The 26,668-nt window shown below is 36.0% G+C and overlaps 1 protein-coding gene across 2 annotated transcripts in view; it reads left to right on the plus strand.

The window, feature by feature from the left end:
- THSD7A (thrombospondin type 1 domain containing 7A) overlaps nt 1-26,668 on the plus strand; it is a 267,649-nt gene that overhangs the window by 178,198 nt on the left and 62,783 nt on the right. For both annotated transcript variants that reach the window (XM_026841560.1, XM_026841561.1), the window contains exons 10-12: nt 11,949-12,140; nt 22,113-22,347; nt 25,431-25,546. In XM_026841560.1, the coding sequence (XP_026697361.1) occupies nt 11,949-12,140; nt 22,113-22,347; nt 25,431-25,546 (543 nt within the window). The remainder of the gene's footprint in view (nt 1-11,948; nt 12,141-22,112; nt 22,348-25,430; nt 25,547-26,668) is intronic.

Below are 26,668 nucleotides of genomic sequence, written 5' to 3' on the forward strand. Positions count from 1 at the left end.
ATGGATAAAAAGATGTTCTCCGAAGACTGCATTTTATCTGCCAGTAGTAGGACACAGACAGAAGCATCCATGAAATTAATTATAAAAACATTTCTCAGAAATGTGTAAACATGACACTGACAGTGATCTCTTTTACACCTCTTGGGTCCCGTGTTTTAACTGTGATTGAATTGAGCTGTCAGATTACATATAGAGTGACAACTCTTTACTAGCTGCAGCTGGATAAATAATGCAAAGAAAATGTTTGCAATCATCTTTTACTATATAAAATAATTTTTTTTTTTAATTCTCTTGAACCCCCTTTTGAGTTACAGGTATATTTGTGTGGCAAGAGGTATCACAGATATTTGTGAATGCATAGTTGTAAATTTGGTGCAAATTCACTGTATAGTTGTGAAATATTTGATAATTGACAAACTGAAATGTTCATCTAATGTTCTGTCAGCTGCATGCCATTCATCATTCTCTTCCACTGTGGATTATGCTCTTTCGTTAGAGCTAGTAATAACATTAAAATGTTGGTGGCCAAATTCTAAGAAAGTACTTGGTGATGAAACTGCAGTGCTGGAGTATTTATGAATCAATTTATGATACAACTTTGTGAACTTCTGAGCTTAGATTTATAAAGTTATCCTCCCAAACTCATATTTATGGAGAAAATGAGAAGCCTGAAGTTCATGAAAGTTGTGGATATTTAGTGTTTCTTGAAAACCCGTCCATTAAGGTAGCTGTTTAAAATATGCAGATTAGTACCTCAGTGTAGGGAATTGTTTAAAAGATTGACTGTGGCAAGCACTGTTGTTCTACTGACAGTAGTGGAGCTGTCACATTGTTTTCATGCTACTCTTTTTTGTAGTGTTGCCTATTATTTCATATTTTAATGCCTCTATTGCTAATTCATATCCTTGAATGTTTATCTAGTTCAGATCAGTACATCAGAATTATTATTTCTAATAGAACTAGTTTGATATTCCATTGCCCTGTCCAGACTTGTTCTCCACTTATTTTTGAGCTTATTGGAGGGGAGGAGGAAATGCCTAAAATAGTAGTTACAATAAAATGCCTGTGAAACACTTGTAAAGGCTGCAGCACTTGTCCATATCTGATGAATTTAAAAAATTGATGAGAATACTCAGTAGTGAAAAAAAAAAGTTATATAATTCCCAGTGATTAATAAAACATCTTGTTTTCTAAACAAACAAGAAGACATTTTGCAATGCTGAAATAGATACATGTTGCATTTTCAGATCTATGTATTTTAAATTCTACTGTTACCAGTGTTCAAAATAACACTATCAATATTTCTAAAGTCTGTCAAAATTTATTCCACTGTTAAACACAGTATAGATTCTGTAACATTTTACAAACAAATGGAGAAATTATTTTTTTATTTTACTTTTGAAGTCATACTTTTATATCTGTTTGTCACTATGTGAATTGTGACTTGATTGGGAAAAGTTTATGAGGATGTCCATTTGATCTTAAGATCAGCTCTATCTTTTTAAGGTGAGCTGATGTTTTTGCCAAGTGTTCTTAGAAATATACTGTGAATTTTCAAGTGATCTCGTCCTTCAGATTCTCACTATGTCTTCTTGTTTCCTTATAGCTCTGTCAGCACTTTCTCCTCCTTTCCATATTCTGCTTAAAATGGCCTATTGGTCTGACATATTGATCCCACTTGGTCCCATGACTAATATTGATTTTATTCTCAATGGGACCATAGCCTGTCATCAAACTTACTTTTTCTTTCATATCAAGATGATGTTTGATTGGCTTATTTGACACTAGAAGGCAACTGTGCTTGGTTATGATCAATACACTTGTATTCTCTGTTCCTTATCATTCTCAGCAAGACTACATTAGCAAATGAACCGTGAAAATGCTTCAACTACCTGTCAAGCAGTGGGAAAATCTTACTCCTGTTGTTAGGCAATGTGTAGGTACTCTGTTGGGCTCTTTATTAGAAATTGGACTACTATTCTTGTGGTACAAGTCTAGTATGACACAAAATTAAAGTACAGCAGATTTTCAGCTAAAGACATATTATGTTTCAGTGTTTTGTTTACATTGTCTTATCTGCATAGAGACACTTGGGAAAGTTGGTCCAAATTAACTGCAAAAATAATACTAGTTAAACTACGTTAAACATGTTCGTGAATCCTCTTATTCAGAATTAAGGTGGCCTTAATTCTATTTATTAAGAATTTTCTCTTTCATTCTGAATAAGGATAGCCATACAAAATGCTAGTACAGTTTAACTAATCTCCTGCAAAGTCCCATTTTAATTAATTTGGATTAATTCATCAGTATCCCTATTTAGATATGTCTTTTTCAGTGATATTCACATTATCACCAGTAGTTCAGATACAGCCTCTTTCATGCTGGTGGATATTCAGTGGTATCAGAAGTAGTAAGAAGTCAAAGAAGGTATCATCTGCAAGAAGTGTTTTTCATTAGTCTTTGATGCATAATACAAAATATGCACTCTGTAACTTACAGTGTTGTGTCAGAGATAAATGTCTGTGTTACTTTTAAAGCCATAGTTAGTGCTATAAGACACCCCCAGTGTTCCTCTGTGTGTATAGTGAACTGATGTCATGTACATACATTTTTTTAATTTAGTTTCTTTAATTGGGAGCTTTGCAGGTAGCCAAGTGATTGCTGTATGCTTGGGGGAACTGATAATGTGGCTGTCATCGCCACTACCACAATTATGTAAATAAATACAGGGAGAATCAGAAAACCTTTTCCCATATTTTCCTGGGTGAAAGATATGTAATTTAGTTTTTTAATATGAGTAAATCTAGCAAAGAACAGTGGAAAAATAAGAGAGGGGATAAAGGAATAAGAGCTAAAGTTTGAAATTAGGCACCACTAAAAGTTCTTGTTAAGATGACAAAAGGAGCAGAACAATTTATTCCACTTTCCTCAGTTCCATTGAGTCAAGAATTAGAGCATAAATAAGAAGGTTGCACTTTAATGAAAAAAAAAATAAATTTTTTCTTCCCAGTCAAATACCTCGGGCTACTATGTATTTCTGAGTTAACAAAGTTATGGAACATTGTTTTTTCATACTGTTGTTTAATCTGGCCTTCCTACATATGTGACAGTTGATACTGCATTTTACACCAAGGAACTACTCTCTGGATAAAGAAATACTATTCCTTTCCCTGTTTTTATTTCCCTCTGTCAATTTTAGACTCTATCTCCTGTATCTAATTTTGATAGATGACTCTAATATAAATGTAGGTACGTATGTTTTTCTATTACCAGACATGAGAATGGGATTACTCAAGGCATTAAGGCATTAATATCATATCTGAAGGTGTGAGTTCATTATTTTTAACCAATTACATCCAAAGAATATGCAAAGATGTTTCCTATCTGAAGCAATTTTAGAAAGAAATATACATCTTTAAAATATGTTCTTCATTTTTGTTTCAGAGTTGTCCCTTTATTTCTGTAATTATTTCAAAGAAGTGTTATTCTATGTTTGATAATTCCAGTAACTATTTCATGTATGGTGCAAAGTCTTGCATTTACCTGATGCATTAAGGAATACCAAACTAGATTTCTTAGCAGTGACTCACTTTTCTTTAAATTTGTGTGAATGAAACTTCAGATGAGCTGAAGGACGGGATAAATTTTGGAACGAGAACTGTCTTACCTCTGCAGCAGAATGCCTGTCACATCTTAGCTTTCCTATAAACCACTTGCTGGGGTCACCTGCTTCTGTATTCTTTCTACATAGTCGCTACCGTGCTGTGCTGTGAGGAAGGTTAGCAAACACATGCTACTCTTTAAGCTGTAGCTCATGTGTAGTAGTAGCATTTACTGCTTTGGTTACAGAGAAGGAGCAGAAGCATTCAGATATTATTGCTGGAATTAGATTTCTGCATGAATGTGGGAGTTCTAGAAGACACTGTCTTCCCACTCGTCAAAATTTGTTTTCCCATAATATGAATACATCAGGAAAATTGCACATAGTCATCAAGTTATTGCTTGTAAAATGTGATGTATCCTCTTGTTAAGGAAGAGAAAAATCTTTTAAATGTCATGTTTTTTTTCTTAAGTGTGTTGACTTGCTATTGTGTTTCATTTGAGAAACACTGGATTTGTGGATTTCTAAGCTCCAACTATTTTGCATTTGTACAGTAGTAGTGCCTGCCATTATCAGTTATTTTTCCTTGCAAATGCTGGCAAAGCCTAAACCACATTTTAAAATTTAGAATTACATTTTAAAAGGTATTTGTGTCTTCCTATATTTGCATAGTAAAAGGGGAGTAGTCAGTGGCCTTTTCTATATGTCACTGGTTTGTGTGTGCAGTCATGGTAAATGTGTAAATAAGATGAATGTATATGTGCTTGTGCTAGCAAGTTTCTAATTTAAAAAAAAAATCCATCCATGATTATAAGACTCATGATGGTTTTTTGAATAAGCAGCCTAAGTATCATGTTTATAATTTTTCTCTTAGTAAGGAATAGACTCTATGATATTATGCTACTTGAAATTCTACATTGAAACCATAACCACAGTAAATTTTCACACACAAATCACCAAATCCAACAGTTTACAATCCTAGAATGTTTTCATATCATTAAACTATTAGACCACCTTTCATTTTTGCATAATGAACAGATGTGAGAAACTAGTGTATTTGTCTTCATTGAAATCAGTGCCATTTCTACTTAGGCTTCTTAGAAGTAAATTACTTCACGAATATTAACCATCAACTAATTAAGATGTACTTAATTAAATGCAAATGCTACTTAGCAAAAGCAATTGAGAGAAAGGCATGTGATTAGGGAATTAGCAACTGATTTAACACTTGGAGCTACCAGCTAGGTACCTAAGCAATAGGCATGAATGCAGAAACTTCACTTGACAATAATATAAGGGAAGAATACACCATTTTTTCACATTGTGTTTGTTGCAAAACTTCGTGAAATAGGATATATTGAGAATATAAATTGTATGTTAATGTTTCTTTATGCGCAATAGTTGGAGAGATTAAAAATTATTCAAAATGTTGAAAATTTATCTACCTAATTCACGCAGAGATATTTTTTGACAACTGGTCATTCCGGAACTGGAACAGAAAGTAATTACATACAAGGTAACATAGTGTTGCTACTGATTTCAAGGGCACTGCTATTTTACCAACCTTAATGCTTATGTTGACAGCCTTTATCTTTGGAGCAGATATGAATAAACACTGTCAAGATGTTATGAAGGCTGCTGGGATTAATAAAACATTTACAGTTTCCTAATGTCTATCAAAATATGTGTTATATACAAGTATTGAACTGATTCAAGAGCGAAAATCAGTTTGTCAGTCAGATACTCTTGCACATGCTGCTTTTTTTTTTTCCTCCAAATACTCTTAAAATTGTTGGGTTAAACAAGATGGTAAATTATGAATTGAATGTAAATATTACTTTTTCCCCTTTCTGTTGCTTATTTGATTAGGTTTTCAAAGATTAACTTCTAAGTTCTCCTACTGAAAAATCTGGGTCAGCCTTCTGCAGTTGTGTATGCATTTTAATTAGAGACATGTGCTATGAGAAAGACAGCTTTCCTCAGGGAGTTTCTCTCGTGTAAGAAAACAAAACACAACCAAACAACAAAACAAATAGAATTGCCAAAAGAAGAATCAGTCGTGGTATGAGACTGAATCTAATCAACAGTTCTGATAAAGGTGAAGAAAGATTAGGAGGTTTGAGGAAGGCAGATCATAAGTGCATGATTATGCAAAAGGGCAGAAGTTGAGTGAGTATTATGAGGATATTTTTTCCTATGCATAGTTCACAACATAGTTCTCTACCTCTTCTGATCACTGAAGAAAGAAAAATCCGTACTGCTGCTGCAGCACCATAGTTTGGAAGGAAGTGTCAATTTGCTGTGACAGTTCATGCTAGGCAGGCAGGATTTTTCCTTTTATGGTGAATTTTGGGGACTGGTAACTGCTTAATTATTTGAAAGAAATGCAATAGTATTAAAAAGGAAAATGATAATGTAAGTTTATCCTGGTGATTGATTACTATCTGCTTATTAGCAGAAATAAGGTGTCCTAGCTTCTGGAAAATATATGGGTTTTGATAAATTTAGTAACTTTTCTGTAATGTGATGAATTTCCCATTTTGTGTTAGACTAATCAGGTAGGGTGTAGATGAGGTTATTACTAATGAAAGCCGGTATAGAACTTCAAATGTGGATCAGCTTGTAAGTTTTCTCTTATTTCTGTGGTTTTCTTCAAGTCCTTTTAAATTTTCTTTAGACTAATGACAGTTAAATTCGTTAATGCTTGTCTCTGTTCTTACAGTCTAATAGTAACGTTCTTGTAACTTTGAGGCAATGGGATTTTAGACTGATATTATCTCATTATTTTCTAACTGGAATTATAGTTAAAACATACATTTAGACACTTCAGAATTGTAATTTTTTTTAAAGCGTTTCCCCCTCTTCTAGTCAAACTATCTTTTTATATCAACAAAAAATGAAAATTGTAACATGCAAACCTTTTAGTGGAGGAGCATATGCTTTACTAACTTTGAGTACAGAAAGTGGTTAAAGTTAGTTCCATATGAAAAACAGATCTGAGCACATACCACAGATCTGGTTCTACTAAGTTTTGAATATAGACAGGCATATTTTGTTCTTAATGGGCAGAGTCCACACAGCAACTTTGGCTCCTCAGCAAGGCTGAGGAGGTTGTTCAACATGTTTGAAGACTGACAAGGGAGGAATGCATATGGGAAACTGCATGGGAATTCAAGATAAAGAACAGTCTCATTGGCCATTTCAGCCTTTACAACCCATACAGGAGGCAGTGAAATACTTTCCTGATGATTGTTTTTCTACACAGGGAAGGAAGGAAACAGTAAATGGCAACCAGCACAGCTCACAAATTTTAACACTGTGTGAACTAACTGCATTTTTTTCCTGTCACCTCTATGCTTAGAAGCATTACTGAAGGCAGTTAAATAATAACAACCTCTTTTTCACCCACAAACACCAAGTGCTTTAAAAATTGAGCTCTGGTGTGCCTTACCGAGTATTTCAGGTGCCCAGCAGTTTTCAACTGGATGACACATTGTCTGCCTCCTTTTCAGCTTCACAAGCGAGACAAGAAAATGGGTAAGAAAGTCATTAGCTGAGAAGGTGATGCCTATAACTGATATAGTGGCATACATACAACACAGTATACCCTAGTATATATAAACATTACATCTAGATCATGCAGTGCTCTGAACTGTCAGTCTTGTCCATCCTTTTGTATTTTTACATCCTCATTTTATATATGCAATTTCAAAACCAGTTGAATGATGCTCTGTATTTTCCTGTGGTCTGTTGTACTTAAAAGCAGACTATTATATGTGGCTACCAGAAGCCACAAAAAGAAGATATTGGCATAACTGAGCCTTTTTCTTATTTTTTTTTCTTAGAGTTGCAGATATACTAGTAAATTTGAACACATTCAATTAAGCAATAGAGAGTCTGAAGTTTATATTTTTAGCATTTAGGCTCAGTTGCTGTCAGTACTTCTTTTATGAACTTTAAAATATAACTGCAAGATTTGTTTTACCACTATGTGATATTCCCGTCCTTTACTGCTTACCCAGGCACTTAAAAAATAATGTTCAGTATTAATGTTCAAAGCGGTCTCTTGATTTGATCCCATTTATTGTGATTTTATTGTCAATTTTTTACTTAGTTAATATCAGGTTATAGTTCAGCCTTTCAGAGACTATAGCTGTTTTCCAGGTATGGGACTGAGACCATGTTCACTGCCTTATTACATAGGACTCCAGCAGCAATTTTATTTTATGTTGCTATTTTTTTAGTTGTTCTCTATGCCTCATTGAATCTTGCAGTGATTTTACTGATCATTTTAAGGCTTTAAAAAAAAACTTACCCTCTGTTAAGCACTTGCCTTTCCATTTACTACAGGTCAGAATTTGACAGCAATTTTTTACTGTGCACTGAAGCATGTATCACATTAAAAAATGCACAGTAAGCAAGAGGGTTGCCTTACCATGTCTCTCTAGTGATATCAGCTCTGGGAATGCTTTCCATTGGAAAGATCTTAAAACATTTTACAAGAAATGTAAATATCAGATGCATTTTACAGATGAGTAAACAAAAGCACAAAGGAGTGATGTGATTTAACTACATTAAACACGGAATGTAGGTCTTCTGCAGCCTAGCCCAACCTTGAGCATCTAGACCAAGTTTTCAGACCATACCTGCTTTGTGAATGTAATAAAACAAGAATGGTGATACGAATACAGTCTGATACTTGTGAATAGTTAGCCAATTCCTCCTGCATGCTAGTCACCTCTCTAATCTGTAAAAATTTGCCTATTCAGTAGGGGGGTGGGGTTTTTTCCTTGGTTCATTTGGTGGTTGTTTATTTTAAAGCAATTAAGCAGTTCAGTAGTTCACTAGTGGCTTTGGTGTGTGCAAGCATACTATAAGGTCTTCACACTAAGAAGGCAGCCACAAGGACATTTCAATGTATTGACTCACTTCGCTGATTGTCTAGCTGGATCCAGCATAACAGTTCAAGGAAGAGATTTAGATTTGAAAGGCTCTCTCCTTGGCACTCTTTACTGATGACACAAATCTGTTAAAAACCCCAGCAAAGGTTTAAAAACTTTTTGACATTTTAAATCCTCGAAAAAAGAAAACCTCTTTTGTCTCCTGCCATTTCTACATGCAGTCACTCCCTTTAGTGTGGTTTGGAGAATTTAGCCCAAAATGTGCATCTGTTATGTGAGAGAAATATCATTCAACTATATAGGCCCTGTTTCTGAATATGGACTATTGCTAGATTCCAGATTTTAATGAACAAATCAACTGATAAATGGTGATGATTTTTCTTGGTAGAAATGTCATCTTCTGTTTTAATCTTTTTGTAAGTAACTCAGGGCAGAGGCCTTTGAGTTGAGTTGAATTCTGTCTTAAACTCTTGCGTAACATAAATTTATATCTATGAAGTTCAAATAAAATATGACTACACATGACAAACTTTTTCAAATGGGACTTTTTCTAAGTGGCTTTAGTCTTTACATTGGCATTATTCCCAGCCTATGGTTGAATGGTTCCTGGTAGGTGACTACACAATGTGCTTTAAAGAGAAAGGCAACAAAGGTCAAGTTGTTCATAAAACCATTAGTGAAATGTCAGAAACAATTCAGACTAAATAAAATATTTCCCTGAAGATAAGTACCCATTATAAAACATTCCTTCCAACTACATTTCTATGCTGTTGAATTCATTAGATAAGAAGAATTGGACAGTTGACAAAAACTAAATGCTAATATGGAAAATACATATTCTTATAATATTTTCTCCATAAAAGCAAAGGATAAAAGAAGGCTTTGATCTTGGGAGAGAATTAATGCTTTTTTTTGTTTGAAATATAAACTTGAATGGAAACTAATTTAACAGAATTTCTCATCATGACCCCAGATTTATCTGAGTTTCAAGTTAACGCCACCTTAGTTGACAGGTGATAAATAAGCTCAAGACTGTGTTGCATGTTCACACTATGACATACTATACTGTAATAGTAGTATTTCATGCAAAGTGTGAAAGTGTCCCCAGTGGTTTACTTTATTGAGTCTTCTTACCTGGCAATGGAATAATTTTAGAATAAGGTTTTTTAGCTTTTTTTCTATTCTTTGGAAAAGAAGTTTGCAATCTGTTCCTCCATCTTGTCTTTCAACCCAAACACAAGCCATTCTGATGAAGCAGGCAGGAATACCTTCTGCATTGGTGTCAGGGTGAGATGACCTGTGATATAAGAAGTAATTGATGCAAAGATTGGGTCCAGTGAGGGAAGTAGAACTTGATGTGGGAGATCTATGAAGCCTTTGGTAGAGCTCAAATTTGTATTTTTAATATGTGAAAATACAGCTATTGGGCCTGACTTGATCTCAAAGGTCTTTATAATTCAGATGACTATGACTACTTTAGGCTATTTTAAAAGCATGAGCTGCAGGACTTCCCCTGGCTTGCAGAGCCAAGGAAGATTGATGTTTGCAGTTCTGTTGTGCCTAAAGATTCTGTATGAATAAAATATTTGATACTGGTTAAAGGGTTATAAAATTGGATGGATGGCCCTCATCTTTTCCTCTTCTATAAAGAATTTGATCATTAATAGTTCTGGGACTCATGATATGTCACTAGTACTAAAGAACCTCCTATTTTCAGGAACTCAGTTTATCAGAGATTCTTATCTGAGAGATTTGAAGACTCTGTAGACCTTGAATGACAAAAATTAGTTTCTGTTTAGATTAGTGTTTGCTTCATTTTATTATTATTCTGTTAGGCAATAAAGACTTAATTGGGTAAAGCAATGTTTATAGATCTTGGGCTTCATTTACAGCATTCACAGTTCTTACTGAATTAGCTTTTCAGAATCCAGGTGGTAGTTATTAACACTGGCTGATGTCTTTATCATTAAATTATAGAGTATTTAATGATTATTTCTAACAAATGTTTTGTTGTATTGAAGACATATTCATTGCAAATCTTGATGAGATGTTATTTTGCTGACATTAGCTAATAAAAAAAGGGTTGATGTAATGGATCATAGCAAGTGCAGTGCTATAGACACTCTTGTTCAGTCCTCTTGAAATCACATACGCTTCAATAACATTTCAGAAGATTAATCATAATTCAACAGAAGGTTTTATGCCCTAGTACAGCAAGGATCATATAGCAGAAAAGGCATTCAGAAGCTTTGAAATGTTATGCTTTTCAGAAAATGAAAAAAAAAAAAAAAAAAAAAAAAAGATTTCCAGTTTACAAATAAACTGGCTCTTTCCATGCCTCGATTGCACATGATTAACGGGGTCTCGGAAGTCCAGTGTGTTCTTAGATGCAACTTTTTCAGTTCCTTGAAACTGGCATTACATATTGGGATACTTCTCAGTTCCTGGTGCTTTTCATTGCAAGCAGTTTCTGTAATTGTTTTTTGTGATAACAATTCTAAAACAGTGAATCCAAATCCCTTCCTCCTTAGTTCATTTTTTTCCATCATGTGCTCCCAAGTGAAGATTTATCCTGATGCTTTTGTTCACTGTCAGTGAGACTTACTGACCTCAGAATATGTGGTCATTCGTTCATTCCTCACTTAATGGATATTAACTGATTTGATCAGGAAATCATATGTCACCTTACAAAACTAACTCCTTTGAGATTAGGGTGCTGTTCAGACAGCTCTCAGATGCAGTGCTCCCACAGTTTCCTTACTGAAAACAAAAGCAGCCCTGATACTTAAACACTAGCTAGTATTTCATGAAACAATTTATACCAGCCTGGATCTTTTTATTATAATAAAATGGGTACATTGATGTAACAGAATACATAGATCTTTTTATACTTCTATGACACAAAGGCTGATGTGTTACTGGTTTGCTAACAAATGAAGATATTTCTAACCAAAGAACACACTGACTGCAGGTTACTGCAACTCTCTTCATCTTTTGATGTATACCTTCAATACAGAGATGAATTGTGGGTTATAAGACTGGCTAAGCTGTAAGTTAGACTACTTTTCCCCTTCTCCCACAAATGCGGATGAAGACTAGGTGATTACTGTACATGCATTTTCATGTACACAGTTTTCCATAGGTGTGTTATATTCTCTGTTACTCACATTAGGATTTTCTGTGGAAACAGATATGTATTAACAAAATGAAAGCCTAATGACCACCCAGGCTGACATTCACTTCAGCAGAATATCAAATTAAACTAGCATTAACCATGTTCTTCTAGAATCAAGGCAGAGGAGACAAGTCATTTTAATAAAAAATCTATTTATCTTGTTTATATAGAAGAAGAGAATCTAATTTATTTGTGCACCCATCTGGACTAGATTGCTCATTTTAAGTTAATTTAACAAATGATCGACTACTGCTGGCCTTTTCTTTCCCAGGAGAAGAGGTTGACAGACAGCTGTGTAGAGATGCTATCTACCCAATCCCGGTTGTGTGCGAAGCTCCATGCCCAAAGGACTGTGTGCTCAGCATGTGGTCTGCATGGTCCTCCTGCTCACACACCTGCTCCGGCAAAACCACAGAAGGGAAGCAGATGCGTGCCCGCTCCATTCTGGCATATGCAGGTGAAGGTAAGGTCGCATACTCTTGCAAACTCTTGTTTGATTGTGAATTCTCGACAGTCTTTGTAATGTCAAAGTAATTTCTTGATCAACAGAAACTAATTATTAGATGGAGTTGTGGTTTTCTAAATACAGAAAAATCATTTAAATGCTTATCCTACATTTACTCATGGTGCCTAAAGCTGTTTTGAATATGAGATTTTGTTTACTTCGGTTAATTTTGCTATTTTTTATTGTTCTTCATAGTTACTGTTTTGATTTCAAATATTGGGTTTTCTCATTTTCTGTTAAAATTAAACCATGCAAATGTTTTATCCTGTGCAGACCTCTATGAAAGATATTTATAGAGGATTGTTAGAAACCCTAATTTAGGTCCACTTTGGAAGAATAGAAGTATAAATACTGAAAAGATGAGATTTTTAATGTATTCAAATGCTAACAAATGGCTTTTGTAGCTTCTTAGCTCAAATTGGTAACAAATGCTACCCCATGAATGGTTTCCTTTCATGCAAATGGTCCTTGCGGAATGTCTGCAGCAAATGCAAAGAGAAGACACAGCTGGAATATTAAAGGAGAAGAAGAAAAGGGTTTTAGATATAGGTTCAAGTCTATTCTTTGATGATTTTCCATGCTTCCTATAACTGGTTTTGGTTTTTTCTTAAGTATTTTGGGGGGTAATAGAGCAAATGTTTTATATATGTAACATGGTTCTAAAATGGCCACATCAGGTATGCACGGGTCCAACTGGTAAAATGCCTTGTTCAACACTGGAAGCACGGAGACACAGCCACTGAAGAGTTCTTGGAAATGTTCACACACGTGTATTAATAACAGTAAAGCTAAATGCCTTCAATATAAAAGGATTATGTGCATGGATTAGTTCTTCTTTAAACCTGTAAAGCATTTTATTACTTCAAGATGAAACTTAGCTGAAAAGTGAAAGCTGTAAGGTATGGAAGTAGTGAAACAGAATATCCATTTTGAGAAATGGAAAAAGAAAGGGGCGGGCTTCATCATATACCAAAACACTTCTCTGCTTGCAAACACAGTTAACTTAATTGTTAAAAGTGTACTGTGTATTTGACAGAATTTGGGTAATTGTAATAAAAAAATAAAAATAAAAATATCAGAGCAGACACTTTCAGCCTTTTCCCTGAAAGGGATCTTTGCTAGAAGAGGAAATCAGAACTACATTCATTTTGGTAGGTGATTCAAATAATAAATTACTTAGATGGATCTATGTAACAAAGCAGAAATGCTCTTAAAATAAGAAACAAAATTGGGCTTATGTTGTCCCTTTTTTTATAGTGTGTCAAATGAACTCATTTTGAGGAAAACACGGAGCCATGTTTTCATATGATAATTCAAATAAACATATATTCGTGTGATTCTTGCTTTTCCATGTAGGTCAAGTTAATAGATTTCAATATGCTCATGCAGTTTTACCGGAGACAGAAATGTAACATCCTGACAAGCATGCCACAGAAGCAAAAACCTAAATTACTCTAGAAAATTATTCCACTTTCTTGTGCTTCTTTTTAAAAAGTACTCATTTTATTCTGACTTTGATACTTAATTTAGGATAATTTACAAGGCTGCAGATGCAGCAAAGCAGTTAAGCATAGCCTAGATTTCAGGTATGTGAATTTTGTTTATGTCTGTTGTGCAATGATTAGAAACAGCACTGAGTGATCACAAAGACTGACAGGTCTCAAACCACACAGGTAATAGTGAAGAGATCCCTAAACTACTGCTGAGAAAGCTAACTCATTACCTAGACATTGAAGTGCTTGAGCTTTTCTTGAACACTGGCATCTTTACCACTACTCCACTATGAGGTTATTATGTGCCTTTTTTAAAGATATGAGCTGATATGTCTGCCTAGTTATAGCAATTCACTCACGTCTTTGTCAGGAATCTTAAACACCATGCTCTTCTGCACTCTGTACAAACTCCAGAGAATAAAAATATATTTAAAAAAAACCAAAAGAAACTTCCAAGAATTATCCTGTCATTACAACCCTACCTGGATGGTACTTTTCACTTTTTCTTGTAATATATTCAAAATGTATCAATTTAGCTTTTATTTTTTATGTTTCACTGAAATTATAGTTATTGTCACTTTTCTCCTCATATGTCTCTTATGCCTTTTAGTCATTTGCTGCATGACAAATGGCTGAATGACTTTTCACCTCCAGAATTGTGTGATAGAGATTAGCTGTGTTCCCAAAACATAAAACACTGATTCTGTAGTTGGTGCTGGAAGGTCATTTTATGTTCTGGGGGCACAGAATATATTCATAGAATCATAGAACAGTTTGAGTTGGAAGGGACCTTAAAGATCATCTAGTTCCACCCCCCCCTGCCATGGGCAGGGACACCTTCCACTAGCCCAGGTTGCTCAAAGCCCCGTCCAACCTGGCCTTGAACACTGCCAGGGAAGGGGCAGCCACAGCTTCTCTGGGCAACCTGTGCCAGTGGCTCACCAACCTCACAGTGAAAAACTTATTCCTTCCATCTAATCTAAATCTACCATCTTTCAAGTTTTAAACCATTATCCCTTGTCCTATCACTACATACCCTTGTAAAATGTCCCTCCCCGTCTTTCCCGTGGCCCCCTTTAGGTACTGGAAGGCTGGTATAAGGTCTCGCCAGAGACTTCTCCAGGCTGAACAACCCCAACTCTCTCAGCCTGTCCTCATAAGGGAGGTGCTCCAGCCCCCTCATCATCTTCGTGGCCTCCTCTGGACTCTCTCCAGCAGGTCCATGTCATTCTTATGTTGGGGGCTCAGGAGCTGAGCACAGTACTCCTGGTGGGGTCTCACAAGAGCGGAGAAGAGGGGGAGAATCACCTCCCTTGACCTGCTGGCCTTGCTTGTTTTAATGTGGCCCAGGATACAGCTGGCTGTCTGGGTTGTGAGCACACATTGCTGGGTCATGTTGAGCTTCTCATCAACCAACACCCCCAAGTCCTTCTCCTCAGGGCTGCTCTCCGTCCATTCTCCACCCAGCCTGTATTTGTGCTTGGGATTGCCCCGACCCATGTACACTTGGCCTTGTTGAACTTCATGAGGTTCACACGGTCCCACCTCTCCAGCCTGTCCAGGTCCCTCTGGATGGCACATCCCTTCCCTCACCAGGTGTCATCAGCAAACTTGCTGAGAGTGTACTCAATCCCACTGCCCATGGTGCCAACAAAGGTGTTAAACAGTGCTGGTCCCAGTACCGACCCCTGAGGATCGCCACTCATCACTGCTCTCCACCTGGACATTGAGCCATTGACCATAGCTCTTTGAGTGCGACCATCCAGCCAATTCCTTATCCTCTGAGTGCTCCATCCATCAAATCCATGTATTTCCAATTTAGAGACAAGGATGTTGTGTGGGACAGTGTCAAATGTTTTGCACAAGTCCACGTAGATTATGTCAGTTGCTCTTCCCTTATCCACCAGTGCTGTCACCCCATCGTAGAATGCCATCAGACTTGTCAGGCACAATTTGATGGACTGCCATGACTTCCCAGATATGATGGGTAGTTGCTTAGGAACTTCATCCACCCTCAAGTCTCACAGATGCATCTCATCATGTCCCATGGACTTGTGTAACTTCAGGTTTCTTAGATGGTCTTGAATCTGATCTTCTACAGTGAGTTCTTCATTCTCCCAGTCCCCACCTTTGCCTTCTGTGACCTGGGCGGTGTGGCTTTAGTCCCTGGTGGTGAAGACTGAGGCAAAAAAGTCACTGACTACCTCAGCCTTCTCCATATTCTAGGAGATATGTTCAGATACTGAACATCTGTATTCTGCTGATATAAAAAGGAGGCTCCACATTAACTTTTTTTTTTTTTTTTTTGTGAAATGAGTTCCAGTTCTATTCAGAGCTTATAAAAGTGCACATTATTGTCAATGAAAACTCCATAAACATCATGTATAACTAAAAATCCCAATTCTCCTAAATGGAAGACCAGTAATTCCATTTACACATTAAATCTGACTTCTGAAAACACCTATCAGTTTCTGTTCAGGTGAACAGTCCTACAGATGTTCCTTTTGGGATTTTTGAACCTTTCCTTGAACTGTTGATGTGAGAGACAGACCAGGTTAGGTAAGGCATTTCATAGTAATTCCTGTATAATATAGCCATGACATTTGAGAGGTTTTGTTCAGATCACAATAGGACAAATATATTGTACATAAATATATACAATTCCAATAATATCAGCGTTGTACATTAATTAATGAAAGAATGTGCAAGTTCGATGCCAATCTATGAATAAGACTAAACTTTGGTTCTAAAATGGTATAAGGAGTCCAGGTTTATCACTGTGAGCCCTTGACCACACGCCTCCTCCTGCTAGTCATGAAGAATTCAGTGTGCCTGGGAACATGAAGGCATTGCAGTCATTGCGTACACAAGGAGTATTGCAATCCCTCAGAATAACTGAAGTGCATAATTCTTGTTCATTGGGGTACTTAAACATTAACACCCCACTGAAATTTTTGAGGATCTGTAAATACATAGGAAATGGGTTCTTTTATCTGATTCTCAGGTGACTTCTTATCGAAGTACTGCCTGTGATTGTTCTGTTTCTGTCCTTTTTGAAATAAAAATACTATATTCTGTCATTTTGCTTGTTAGTGACGCTCCATGATAAAGCTATGTCATTTCACATTAAGACCTTTTATTTCTTCTTACTTCCCAGCTATCTACGCTGCTGACTTGGTTTGAAGAAACCATCAAGTTAGCATAACTGGCCACCAGGAAACAGCCACAGTATAATCAATTTTCTGGAATGACTTAGAATAGGAATAACTCAGTAGTATTACAATAATTCCTTGGTGACAAGAAGAGCTTCACAGGAAATATTGAAGCCATATGTAAATTACAGTAGAGACAAAGTTTACTAGTGAAATGTAGAATATGATTGCTCCTCTAGCACCACATGGAGTTCTGCTTGAGCCGGGAGCTGAACTCAGCCATATCCCCTCTCATCAGCATTTCCTCATTCAGGACAACACCTCTTCCACATGTTCAAACCATACACTGAAGTGCATAACCACACATACTCAAGCACAGTGTGGTTATGCATATCTGCGATGGGTTCATTTACCTGCATTCAGTGGAGAAATAAAGGGGTCTCTTTCCTCAAGATAAAGATTTTCTGTGATTTGTGAGATGACCCCATGTGGAAAACGGTGTCACAATAACTGTTTTTTGGTATCTTTTCTGAGATCATTGTCCTCATCTCGAAGGTTTGAAAGGTGAAGTGATTTATAAATTTACCTGTCTGTGAGCCTGCCTGTAGTGGTAGCTCATTTGTGTCACTGTCAAATACATCTTCATGGTACAGTAAGAAACTCAGGAAAGTCACTGTCTCAAAATATAAAATGACAGCAAAGGACATAATGATGTTACCTGATACATCATATGGTTGTTCTGCTTAAGTCTAGTAAAGTCATCTTATACAGCTCAAACAAACCTTACATTCAACAGAGATAGGATATTCTTGTTTTTTTTTCTGTTTAATATTTCTGTTAATTTTTTGAGACTACTTTACATAGGCCATGACATGAGAATAAAAAGTACTAAATGATTCAATATTTTAGTAAATACTACATATGCAGATTGATTCTGCATTGATTATACACTGCATTGATTGACATTGCTAAATCAGTGTCATACAGCATAACACTAATCTTGTGGATACATTCCATGTTTTATCAGTAGTAGATGACTGACGCTGGGTTTGGAAAAGTAAAGATTAATAAAAAAAGGCCCACAAGTCAAATTCAAAGGAAAAAAAGGATTAAAAAGCTTAATTTAATAAAATAGGAGTGAAGGATGATTTTGTTTGAAATATTCTCTTAGGGCAGGGATGCCTATGCATGGTAATATCTTACTATGACTACTGTATGTTCATAGATCAGCAAAGTATAATGCCAGAAGGACCATTTAGTGTGACCTCGCATATCACAGACTATTAAACATCACTGAGTTAGTGTAGAATATCAGTTGTCCATCTCATCAGGTATTCTGTTTGACATGGGCCAATAACTCATACTTATCACATATCTGCAGGATTGATTTGCTGAACATGTAAGGACTAGCTGGATCAAATGATTTCTTCTCAACTCTAGGCAAATTATGGTTGATACGCTTTAAAATTTTATTCCTGATGAAATTCCAGTGCACTTTGACTTCATAGTTGCAAAAGGAGGAGTTATACGTAGGGCTTTTTAATGTATTTACTTCTCTTACATTTGTTGCATTTGTTTGGTTTAAATTTTTGTATTTTCCTGTCTTGAAATAACAGTGCTTGGTAATTAAATTTGAAAGCATAGAATTGAGTCATTGTTTTTGCAGCAAATTGCTTATTTACCAAAGGATCGGTTTTGGAGAAGACAGGGATTTTCATGAGTTTAAATTGATTTCAGCTGAAACACGAATCAAAAAACCCACTTAGTTTTGGAACTGGGGAACCTGAATTTTCAGGCTAGACTTTGCAGAGTGACCTGGCACCTGTGTGTGAAGGTGAGCCAGGGGAGAGGATGTTGCTGTGCTTCCCCTTTTGCTCAGGAGCCCCTCAATTCAGCCTGCCTGGAGAGTGGAGTCTGGGATTCAAATCCTATCTAAGAAAGGATTTGGGGACAGACCTCTCATCTCCCACGGATGCAACCTAATTCCCATCCTGTTGTGTAGTATAGGACATGCCTGTTTGGTTTGTATAAGTGATACACACCACATGAGGAAGTATGAACATTTGGAGTACTGGAACAGATCTGCACCAACAGGGCAGTCTTTGATTTTATGTCAGCGATCTGCATGTACTGATCATGTGTACCTTTGGGAAGTGCAGCTGCCTAGAATAATGTCTACCTTGTTCCTACAGCAACGAAGAAATGAGTAACACCTCACTTTCTAGATTACAAGAGGTACTTCAGTTGCATCTGTTTTCTCATACTTTATTCCAGCTGTTTTGAAATGCATATATAAATTTCACGCATTTGTAAAATGAGCCATAACAAAATGATTAATTAAAATTATACTAAATGCTTTAAAAAATGTTGAGCATTTTGAAATTTGGAAGTTATCAAGACAATGTCACAAAAAAGACATAAAAACCAATCCTTGAATATCCTAGAGCAAGATGTCTTACCCATTACCAGCTCTGAATCGGGCAGAAAAGCAATCTAAGCGTATGACAATTCTCTTAGAGCATTCAAGGAAACTGCCCCCATATCTTTACCATTTTATGAGCAATATGCAAGTCCCTCTGTAAGGCTAGCCTTTCATTGCCAAGTGTGCTTTGCTTAAGTATCCAAAACCACAAAGAAATGCTTCAGCTTGAACTGTTTGTTGTACCTTGAAATGATCATTGTTAGTACTGCCAAGCAGTTATTTACAGTCATCTGATCACATATTATATAAAATTTATTTAGTAGGGTATGTCCCTTTTCATGTATCTGATAAAACTTAATGTCTATTTTATTTTTCCATGATATGCATTAATTTTTATATTCCTGTCAAGCCTGTCCTCAGTCACTGAAATGCTCTTAAAGTTGAGCAGCCCTGATCTTGTTACCCCTACACAGATGTTGTTAAGGTTATCTGTAACTGCCAGTTTTCCAAGTCCTCCTGCTTTTTCTGTACCTATTTTAATTTGAGAAAGCACAGGGCAATGCTGTTTTCCTGGAGAGAATGGCAAACTGATTTATAAATAAATAGTATATTTTTTATTATTGCAAAGACTTGGTACTAGTGATAGTTGTTTTATATTTCAGTAATACTATTTTCACATTTTGTTCATTCTTTACACAGTTTTTTAACTAGTGGTTTAATCTGAACAGAACTGAATTCCCACTGAGCTGCAGACATTCATGCCCCAATGTTTTTAATTTATAACTCAATGTCACTCTCATTTTTTCCCGGAATATACATTCTTGCATAGCTGTCAAAACTGAATCTAAGTTGTCACTTTATTCTCAAATGCCTTAGGAACTGGTGTCTATGGCATCCATTCCTGGGGAAACATTTCTTCCCACACACACCCTCTTTATGAATTTGCTTAAATATTTCCCTTGTGTTTCTTCTTGAGCTAACTTCAGATGGAAATAATTAATCTATTAGCCTTTATTATCTCTTCTAAATTCTCCCTTTTGTAACCCTTGTACTGGGGGAGCATGTCTAGACTCCTCATGTGGAATAATTTTCTCTCCCATGCCAAATAATTTGTGGCTTTACTATATTTGATTTTTTTTTTTCTTTTCAAAATGTACTCACTTTCCTAATTTCATTGCTTATATTTCTATCTGCTGTTGTTAGCTAGAAGATTTTTTATTTCCTGAAAGAAAGTGCTTGAATATATTTTTGAAAGTTATTACATAACCATAATTTTGTTTTATCATTTATTTATTTTTTTTAGAAAATGCATATGACATTTTGTTTTGATGCTTTGCTTATTGACATATATTTTAAGAAATTCTGATACACTTGAGTTGCATCCATTCTGAGCCAAAAAACAATTTAATTCCAGTCATTGTTTAATTACATTCACGCGTTTTCAGGTTTTTCTAATGCCCCTTTGCAAAATTTAAGATTAGCTAGTCTTTGGCATGACAGCTAATATGATGTTTACTGTTGCTTGGTTGCATCAATATTTTTAGCCCAAAGTCAGAAGTTTAAAATATCTCTATGGGAATAATTTAAGAATTTGGATTTTGTCCTGTGGTTCTGTTAGAATGGTCCTTTCCTTACATTTGCTGCAGATATACAACAAAAGCAACTTGGGATATAAAGTATTTTCACACTTGTGACACTTGACTGACTTGTGTTGGAGCGCTTGAAGTATCCATGGTTTCTTTGATTACATTTAGTTGTTTCTTTTATTTCTTTCAACAATGAGTGCTTAAAACCCCTTCCTTCTTGCATGTCTGTGGAGCAGAAGGTCAACCTAAAGTTCAGTGTTGGGAGATAAATGCTAATACGCTTTCTGACATGTGCTTGGTGTGAGCACACATTTTTCTTTTTACAGAAAAGTATGGCTCATCTGCAGTAACTAATAAAAACCTCCTCTTTCAGTCATCTTTCTTACTGTTCTTGTCTTTTAGGAAAACCTGAGATGTTATTTAGAATTTCCTTGACTTTCCATCACTAGGCGATAGGAGTCCAATTGTTGCTCTGTAGGCCATGAATGTTTAAATTAATTCTTAAATCTAGATTCTGTATGTCTAGTAACACCAGAGGTCTATCAGACATGCTATCTACTCACAGGGCTAGACATCTAGTAGCCTGTGATCAAGGCTAGGAGGAAAGACCTCCTCTTTACTCATGGAGGATTGGGAGCCCAGATTATCTTTGAAGTATTTGAATATAAGAAGCTGAACATAGTATCTGAAACCAGACACAACGAAATATCTGAGCACTATCTGAGCTTTTCTTCACAATTATTGACACGTGAATGCATTTTAATCTTAACGTGCAACAGCCTTTGTTATTTCAATCTGGACCTGAAATTGCCAGCTGTGCCATCCTCTTTGGTAATTACATAACATGGAAAAATATCCACTGGGAGCTAGAACAAGAGCTCCAAAAATCTTTTTAATTGATCTGTGAATTAGACATAAACAATGATCTCTACACATACATAACTAGAATATTTAACCATTTTTTCTGCCTCGAGCCTTCATACCTCCTTATGTGATCTCTTACAGTCTCTTTTAGAGAACCCCAAAATAAAAAGACTGTAAATTACTTCAAGCACATTAGTGTGTTACAGAATTTTTGTGTAGTCTGTTGGCTAAGTTTGTCAAAGTCAACACTGGGCATATGAAGAGGAGGAAAAAGGAACAACATTTCTTTCATGTAATCAAAGTGACAGTATGTAACTGATAAGATTTCGGAGTGGGTTATGACTTGGATTTTTTTTTAATAAAACTCTGTTTCCTTCCACTGCATGAACTTTTGCCCTGTTTTACTGTTCCAGGAGGAATACAGTGCCCAAACAGTAGTGCACTACAGGAAACACGCAGCTGTAACGAACACTCTTGCACTGTGTATCATTGGCAGACCGGCCCATGGGGACAGTGCATAGAGGATACGTCTGTCTCTGCTTTCAACTCCTCTGCCAGCTGGAATGGGGAGGCCACCTGTTCCGTGGGGATGCAGACAAGGAAGGTCATCTGTGTTAGAGTCAACGTGGGACAAGTGGGCCCAAAAAAGTAAAGATCTTAAAAAATGTCTTCATGCTGTAATTATCTTTGGATTTTGCTGCTTGATACTTACATCACCAATGACTGCATGCAAAGACAAAAAGACCCTGTTCTTTGTGTTCTCATGAGGGAACAATTCTTCTTTTAAATACATAAAACTTGAAGCTACAGGAAGAATATATAAAACCTTTCTTACTATTGATTTTTATGGGTGATGTTTATGGCTGCTGACAGCTGACTGACTACTGAATCCAACTGGCTCCTTGCCATCATCAGGTTGAGTTGAGATAAAAGTCTTGGGGTATGTCTGTGGTGTGCAGTGCAGTACCATTTCCAAGATCCTTGTGGTATCTACAAGCAAGTGGTGCACTATATGGATTAGTGCAATCCCATGCAAAAGTACTGGTTTGGATCTAAATACAGTACAACCCATATAAGTTCATATTCTCAGAAGCAGATGAAGGAGGTGAAGCATGGTGCACCTCTGACAGAGCATTAGTTTGAAACATTAGTTTGAACATCAGTTTAACAACCTTTGTGAGGTTTTTGTCCCCTATACATGTTTTTTTAAGAGATGCCTTTGGCTCAATCATTTAATTTTACAGTTGAATATATAACCAGGGTTAAATACAGATTAGCTGCTAGTAAAATGCATTTTATAATATCTTTGTGCAGTTTGGCAGTCTGTAAATATATCCCACTCAGGACAGATTCAAAGCTGGAAGAGCTGATATCAGTTGTTTAAAAAGTTCATGAGGCAGCAATTCTTGAACTGAATATTTTCACGGTGCCTGACGTTTGTGGCTTTATTCACCAAGTACACTTTTCCCTAATTTACTTTAAATGGAAATATGGGGAATAATACCAGCACATTCAGTAATCTAAATTGTTGTATATGTGCATTAAGTTGCTGTTCTATTCAGTCATTATACCATTACATCTTTTATTTGATACTCATTTTACATTTTTAAAAAAACTAATGATTTATCTTCCTTTTTAAATCTACTGTTAATGTCTCTGCCTTTGATTTGACCTTAAATTTTGGGGAGGAGGGCTGTTTTATTGTGTCATAAACGAATCCTGTGAATTGTGAAAAAAAGTCTTGGTTGATCCTTCAAATTGTCACATTAAAATCACTGAATCGTTTTTAAAGACCCAGACATTTAACATGAAAATGTAAATAGGAACCTTGTTTTAAACTCCCCTTAATAAAAAGGATTACTGTGGTATGATACAATCAATATTATTGCCTTATCTTCCTCACAAGTTACAGATTTCAGCTTGTATCTTTTCTGTTTAATTTGACCTTGAGTAAGGACTGCAAGAAAATCAATACTTTGCTTTAAGCCGTATATACTAAATACAAACAATATAAAAGATAGAAACGGTATTCTAATTGAACTAATTGCCTTGCCGAAGGATCTGAAGAGGAATTGTAATGTTCAGTGCTGCTGAAAAATGAAGTTCTCAGTGAAATAGTGAATGTGTATAATCCAGACTTTTTTTGTATGTTTATAATTTCTGTTGTTCTTCAACAAAAAAAGCCATTAGTAGGCTGATGTTCAATACTTTTCAGAAACTTTTAATTTTAACCTTAGAGAAAATTTCTGAAAATATAGTCAATATATGTGATTGGATGGCAGATGTTTTTTTAAAGTGTACCTGACCATAATACATACACGTATACATAACCTGATTTTATGAATCACATAGAAACAAGGCACAATTTGACTTCAAAATGTAGAGAGAGCTTACAGAGAGGTGATGGAGATTTGTGCTGCTACAGCTGGGATATTTCATGGTCTTTCACACTGGTATTTTAGGGAAGAAAAGAGAAAGGGTGGAGATGTCATTAAAGAGAGCACCAAGAAGTCAGTGCTGATTCGCAGTAACGTATCATACTCTGAGAATTTTATGTGAATTGACAGAAAAATGCAGAGACAACTGATGGAAATCAGGAACTAGCAGGTGTTATTGCTGAAGAATATGTTCCTCTAAAGCTGCAACTCAACTTTTCTTCTCGTTTTCCCCTGCTTCTCCTGTCACACTGCACAGGCATAGTTCTCCACTGAGCATGGAAACCACGTTTTCTTGGAAGTAAACCATTACAGTCACCTGTGTAATGCTTCCTTCAGCCTAGCAAGAAAGATGCCTTGCGCAAGCTCAGCTTCACCCACTGATCCAATCCAAATATAAAAGTGGTCTCTCATCCCTCTGGTCCCAGATGCCCAGCAGCCACAAAAGGAAAAGCTAGTCATAGCAATGTTTTTCTGTAATGAGCCAAAAGGTCTAAAATAAGGAAGTGATATTTTTCTTACCTCATTACCATATTCCTCTGACAGTCTACAGTCTGTATGCTTTTAGGGCAATAGTAATTTTGAAATTACTTTAAAGAATTTACAATACTTCTGCAAGAGTTATTGCATCATTTTGAAAACAAATATTGCAGTGTAGAGTTGTTTGTCCTTGATGAAAAAATAGGAACACAGAACGGGGAAAATGACCTGGGTTAATGAGCCCCATATGTGGCAGTCCAATAATCCCTTTTGTATGCTGATCAAGCCTCTTCCTAAAACAAGTGAGGTTTTCTGTCCTTCTGACACACTCTTTCAGTCTCATTGATCTGGCAGTTTCAAGCCCTTTTCTGGTTTCTGTCATAATCATGGCCAGCTTATACCTATTTGTTCCTGGGTTAGCAGTATTATTTAGTTTAAATATGCCTCCTTCTAGAGTTCTGGTAAATTTATGAAGAACTAAAGATGTATTTTGCTAAGCTAAACTAGATGGCTTTTCTTTATAGTAATTTAGAAGCTTGAAAATAACACTCAAAGGGCAGAGTCTGGAATGGTGAGTGAGAAATGATGAATTTTTTAAAGTTAAATCCCCAGGTGCAGAATGGCACCGGTTTTGGCTTGTTTTCATCTGATATATTTAAATGCTAATAGTTTTTATTTCTGTGCTCCATTCTGGTGAACTCTGAGCAACTAGCACTCCACTGTGTGCCTGCAGGCATTCAGTACCTCTCATGATTCACCACTTACTGCAGAATGATCATTTATTTGATAACGCTTCTTTTTCTTTTTTTTTCTTAGATGCCCTGAGAGCCTCCGACCAGAAACTGTGAGACCTTGTCTGCTTCCCTGTAGGAAGGACTGTATTGTGACTCCATTCAGTGACTGGACATTGTGTCCTTCTTCATGTCAAGAAGGTAATTTTATCCATTGTGTACTAGTAGACAGATTTTAAGAAAAAAAGGAGTTAGACTAGCAGTCACCTTTGGCAGAATGCTTATACACATCTTCTAGTACAGCAGCTGCAGGGAGGACATAGTGGTTTTACTGAAAAGAATTGTTATTTCTATGCATTTTCTATAGGTATCTGTTTGGGTTTTTTTTCCCCATTTTGCCTACTTTTATGTTACAAAGTTCTATTAGTATATTCTACTGATAAAGAGGTAACTAGACAGATATGTCTTAGTGCAACACCGAAACAGATGCACAATCGTAGCATTTACATTGTCAGATTATAAAATGGTCAGATTTGGTCTTTGGAAATACACAGGCTGCTTACTCATCAGAAAAACCTAGGCTTTATATACCAGTAGATAGTGGGTAGATAAATAGATAGATACATATGCATATAATTTTGGCTGGTTTCTTCTACTCCAAGGAAAACTGAAGGAAAGTTAATAAAAATCAGCAGGCTTTAAACTGATGTTAATGGTCTGATTTAAGCACATTCCAGTGCCCTACTTGGCAAAGCTCTTAAAAACAGTGCATGTCTCTCCTGAATTTTTATTACTTCGAAATCATACATGAAGTTAAAGTGATGAGTGGCTTAATATTGCCCACATTTTTATGCCTTATCTCTTTTAAGCTTAACAGGAGGTGGTTTTCTAATATGTACTATTACAGACAGACTCTCTAATACCTCGTGTTGCACAGGGTGCTAATCCCTGTGTGGGATGTGGTGATTACTCAGAGATACCATATTACCAGAATGTAAGATATTGCTACATCAAATATACACACTTAGAATGTCATGGCCAATTCTTTATGCTTTATAAGGGACACAAAGCATAAAGACATTTTTGCAGTAAGTCCTATTAGTGCTTTCTAACAAATGAAAAAAGGGTTAGGGAATTAAATTTGAAAAAGAACAGAGAATTAAGACCATTGAATCTGAATCTATGAAATAGTTATTTGTTATTAAATACTGTGTTGTTTTACAGTAGTATTAATCGTTTTTTCTGAAATATTTTCAATAGGGTAGATCATCCCGGACAGAAATGCCAACCTTTTCTATTCTTATTTCTGCGGGTTTTAAGAAA

The sequence above is a fragment of the Athene cunicularia genome, assembly GCF_003259725.1.
Source record: "Athene cunicularia isolate RWA chromosome 2 unlocalized genomic scaffold, athCun1 chr2_part1, whole genome shotgun sequence".
Lineage (NCBI taxonomy): Eukaryota > Metazoa > Chordata > Aves > Strigiformes > Strigidae > Athene > Athene cunicularia.